Source organism: Calidris pugnax, unplaced genomic scaffold (assembly GCF_001431845.1).
Source record: "Calidris pugnax isolate Ruff unplaced genomic scaffold, ASM143184v1 scaffold542, whole genome shotgun sequence".
Classification (NCBI taxonomy): Eukaryota; Metazoa; Chordata; class Aves; order Charadriiformes; family Scolopacidae; genus Calidris; species Calidris pugnax.
This window is the reverse complement of record NW_015091235.1, coordinates 31,003-35,393: the sequence shown is the minus strand read 5'-3', so window position 1 is coordinate 35,393 and position 4,391 is coordinate 31,003. Positions and strand designations below refer to the sequence as shown.

Here is a 4,391-nt window from a genome sequence, read left to right as displayed (position 1 = left end):
TCACGGGTGGGGGGGGGCGAGGTTTTTTGGGGTGTCCCCCCCCAAAATTACCTTGTCGAAGTGGTTGAAGGAGGCCCGAAACTCCTGCATCTGCTCTTGGCTGATGCCTTTGGCGTCGCGCGTCAAGATCTGGTTCTCCACCTCGTTGATGGTGCGGGCGATGGTGGTGAGGAGCTGCTCCCACCCCACCCGCAGGTGCTGGAGGGGGGGGAGAAGGAGGACACAAATTTGGGGGGGGGCACCTCCATGGGTGGAGGAACCCCAAGAGGACCCCCCAAAAACCAACCCTTGACCTCCCAACCCGAGGGTCTCCTGGAGAGGAGAAGATGGAGGAGCTTTTTGGAGGACATCAAAGCTCATGGGTGGTCCTTGATGGGGAGGGGAGCACCGTGAGGGTGGGATCTGGAGGTTGGGTGGGTGATGGGCACCCATCTCAACGTCTGGAGGACCTCAAGGGTGGGATCTGGACCTTGGGTGGGCCAAGGGCACCCACCTCAATGCTTGGAGCTCAAGGTTGGGTGGGTGATGGGCACCCATCTCAACGTCTGGAGGACCTCAAGGGTGGGACCTGGAGGTTGGGTGGGTGATGGGCACCCATCTCAACGTCTGGAGGACCTCAAGGGTGGGACCTGGAGGTTGGGTGGGTGATGGGCACCCATCCTGAAGTCTGGAGGACCTCAAGGGTGGGACGTGGACCTTGGGTGGCCCAAAGGAACCCACCCAGATGTCCAGAGGAGCTCCATGAGGTTGGGTGGGTGAAGAGCACCCATCCTTGATGCTTGGAGGACCTCAAGGGTGGGACCTGGGGTTGGGTGGGTGAAGAGCACCCATCTTGATGTCTGGAGAAGGGACCTGGAGGTTGGGTGGGCCAAAGGAACCCACCCAGATGTCCAGAGGAGCTCCATGAGGGTGGCACCTGGAGGTTGGGTGGGTGAAGAGCACCCAACCCGATGCCTGGAGGACCTCAAGGGTGGGACATGGAGGTTGGGTGGGTGAAGAGCACCAACCCTGATGCCTGGAGGACCTCAAGGGTGGGACCTGGAGGTTGGGTGGGCCAAGGGCACCCACCCCAACACCTGGATGGGTGAAGAGCACCCACCCCAACGCCTGGAGAAGACCTCAAGGGTGGGACATGGAGGTTGGGTGGGCCAAGGGCACCCACCCCAATGCTTGGAGCTCCTCAAGGTTGGAACCTTGAGGCTGGATGGGTGAAGAGCACCCAACCTGATGCCTGGAGGACCTCAAGGGTGGGATGTGGAGCTTGGGTGGGTGAAGAGCACCCACTCTGATGCCTGGAGGACCTCAAGGGTGGGACCTGCACCTTGGGTGGGCCAAAGGAACCCACCCAGGTGTCCAGAGGAGCTCCATGAGGGTGGCACCTGGAGGTTGGGTGGGTGAAGAGCACCCAACCTGATGCCTGGAGGACCTCAAGGGTGGGACCTGGAGGTTGGGTGGGCCAAGGGCACCCACCTCAATGCTTGGAGCTCCTCAAGGTTGGAACCTTGAGGCTGGATGGGTGAAGAGCACCCAACCTGATGCCTGGAGGACCTCAAGGGTGGGACCTGGAGGTTGGGTGGGTGAAGAGCACCCATCCTGATGTCTGGAGGACCTCAAGGGTGGGACCTGCACCTTGGGTGGGCCAAAGGAACCCACCCAGATGTCCAGAGGAGCTCCATGAGGGTGGGACCTGGAGGTTGGGTGGGTGAAGAGCACCCACCCTGATGCCGGGAGGACCTCAAGGGTGGGACATGGAGGTTGGGTGGGCCAAGGGCACCCACCCTGATGCTTGGAGCTCCTCAAGGTTGGAACCTTGAGCCTGGATGGGTGAAGAGCACCCATCCTGATGACTGGAGGACCTCAAGGGTGGCACCTGGACCTTGGGTGGGCCAAGGGCACCCACCTCAATGCTTGGAGCTCCTCAAGGTTGGAACCTTGAGGCTGGATGGGTGAAGAGCACCCAACCTGATGCCTGGAGGACCTCAAGGGTGGGACCTGGAGCTTGGGTGGGTGAAGAGCACCCAACCTGATGCCTGGAGGACCTCAAGGGTGGTATCTGGACCTTGGGTGGGCCAAAGGAACCCACCCAGATGTCCAGAGGAGCTCCATGAGGTTGGGTGGGTGAAGAGCACCCATCCTTGATGCTTGGAGGACCTCAAGGTTGGAACCTTGAGGCTGGATGGGTGAAGAGCACCCATCCTTGATGCTTGGAGGACCTCAAGGGTAGAACCTTGAGCCTGGATGGATGAAGAACACCCAACCCCGATGCCCGGAAGACCTTCCAGGAGACCGGGTGGACCCCGTGGTGGGGTTGGACGAAGGTGACCCACCTCCATGGTGTAGTTGGTGTGTTTGTTGTCGAAGATGAGGGCCTCCTGGATGAGCTGGTGCTGCTGCTCCAGAAGGTCCAAGTTGGGTTTGTAGTCCACGATGCTCTGCTCGTACTGCTTGAGATGGTCCAACTGGTCCTCCAAGGTCCCGTTCATCTCGATGGAGATACGTCCGATCTCCTGCAGGACGGGTTGGGTTTAAATCCCACCTTTTTGGTCCTCACCAGTCCTCCCAGTTGAGATACTGGAAGCCTCACCTCCATCTTGGTCTGGATCCAAGGTCCCACCATGTTGGCTTGGCCGGCGAATTGTCTCCGGAGCCGCTCGTTGGACTGTTGTTTGCTCTGCTCGTCCAGGAGAGCGTGGTCCCTCTTGGGCACCAGCTGCTGGACCTGCCAGGAGAAAGAAGATGGTGGGAGGGGGGGGACACGGTGACATCAGAGCTGGGGGGGCCAAGAAAAGATGAAGATGATGATGATGGTTGGGGCCACCAGGGAATGGTGGCTCCAGAAAGTCATGGTTCTCCAGGAGCTTGTGGAACATCTGGCTCCAGGAGCTCATGGAGCATCTACTTCCAAGAACTTGAGGAACATCTGGCTCCAGGAGCTCATGGAGCATCTACTTCCAAGAACTTGAGGAACATCTGGCTCCAGGAGCTCATGGAGCATCTACTTCCAGGAGCTTGTGGAACATCTGGCTCCAGAAGCTCATGGAGCATCTACTTCCAGGAGCTTGTGGAGCATCTGGTTCCAGAAGCTCAAGGAACATCTGGCTCCAGGAGGTTACGGAGCATCTACTTCCAAGAGCTTGTGGAACATCTGGCTCCAGAAGCTTGTGGAGCATCTACTTCCAAGAGCTCACAGAACATCTGGCTCCAGAAACTCATGGAACATCTACTTCCAAGAGCTTGAGGAACATCTGGCTCCAGAAACTCATGGAGCATCTGGCTCCAGAAGGTTATAGAACATCTGGCTCCAGAAGGTTGTGGAGCACCTGGTTCCAGAAGCTCAAGGAACATCTGGCTCCAGGAAGTTATGGAGCATCTACTTCCAAGAGCTTGTGGAACATCTGGCTCCAGGAGCTCATGGAACATCTACTTCCAAGAGCTTGAGGAACATCTGGCTCCAGGAGCTCATGGAGCATCTGGCTCCAGAAGGTTGTGGAGCATCTGGTTCCAGGAGCTCATGGAACATCTGGCTCCAGAAACTCATGGAACATCTGGCTCCAGAAACTCATGGAGCATCTACTTCCAAGAGCTTGTGGAGCATCTACTTCCAAGAGCTTGTGGAGCATCTGGCTCCAGAAGCTCAAGGAACATCTGGCTCCAGGAGGTTATGGAGCATCTACTTCCAAGAGCTTGTGGAACATCTGGCTCCAGGAGATTATGGAGCATCTGGCTCCAGAAGCTCATGGAGCATCTACTACCAAGAGCTTGTGGAGCATCTGGCTCCAGAAGGTCATGGAGCATCTGGCTCCAGAAGCTCGTGGAGCATCTGGCTCCAGGAAGTTATGGAGCATCTACTTCCAAGAGCTTGTGGAACATCTGGCTCCAGGAGCTCCAGCCCCATGGATGACCCCTTTGGGGGGGCTGGTGGGACACACTCACCCGTTCCCACTTGGAGTTGATGATGTTGGGGGTGACGGAGGTGTAGGGGTTGTTCCCCGCCAGTTTGATGCCGTTGACGTCGGCGATGCGTTGGGCCTCCCGTTGGATGCCCAAGATGGCCTCCCGCTCCTTGTCGGCGTCAGGGAGGGTGGACTTGAACTGGTCGTGAGCGGCGATGAGGCCCTGGGGGGGGAGAAGACACGGGGGGGGACAGGTCAGAGCCTGGACCTGCTCTGAGCTCATCCTGACCTTCATGAGAACCTCCTTGGTCTTGTAGAACCTCAAGAGAAGCTCCCTGGGTCTTGTAGAACCTCAAGAGAAGGTTCCTGGGTCTTCCAGACCCCCATACTCTTGAAGAACCCCAAGAGAAGCTCCCCAGGTCTTGCAGAACCACATGAGGAGCTCCCTGGGTCTTCCAAACCCCCACAAGAAGGTCCCCAGCTCTTGAAGAACCCCAA

At 58.1% G+C, this 4,391-nt stretch overlaps 1 protein-coding gene across 1 annotated transcript in view; it reads right to left on the bottom strand.

Annotated features, from left to right (window-relative positions):
* Positions 1-4,188, bottom strand: part of LOC106898586 (alpha-actinin-4-like) — an 11,855-nt gene extending 7,667 nt beyond the window's left edge. The window contains exons 1-5 of the mRNA XM_014959894.1: positions 4,183-4,188; positions 3,934-4,116; positions 2,585-2,719; positions 2,328-2,507; positions 52-198 (exon numbers count right to left, since the gene is read on the bottom strand). Coding sequence (XP_014815380.1) covers positions 52-198; positions 2,328-2,507; positions 2,585-2,719; positions 3,934-4,116; positions 4,183-4,188 — 651 coding nt within the window. The remainder of the gene's footprint in view (positions 1-51; positions 199-2,327; positions 2,508-2,584; positions 2,720-3,933; positions 4,117-4,182) is intronic.
* Between the last annotated feature and the right edge of the window lie 203 nt (positions 4,189-4,391).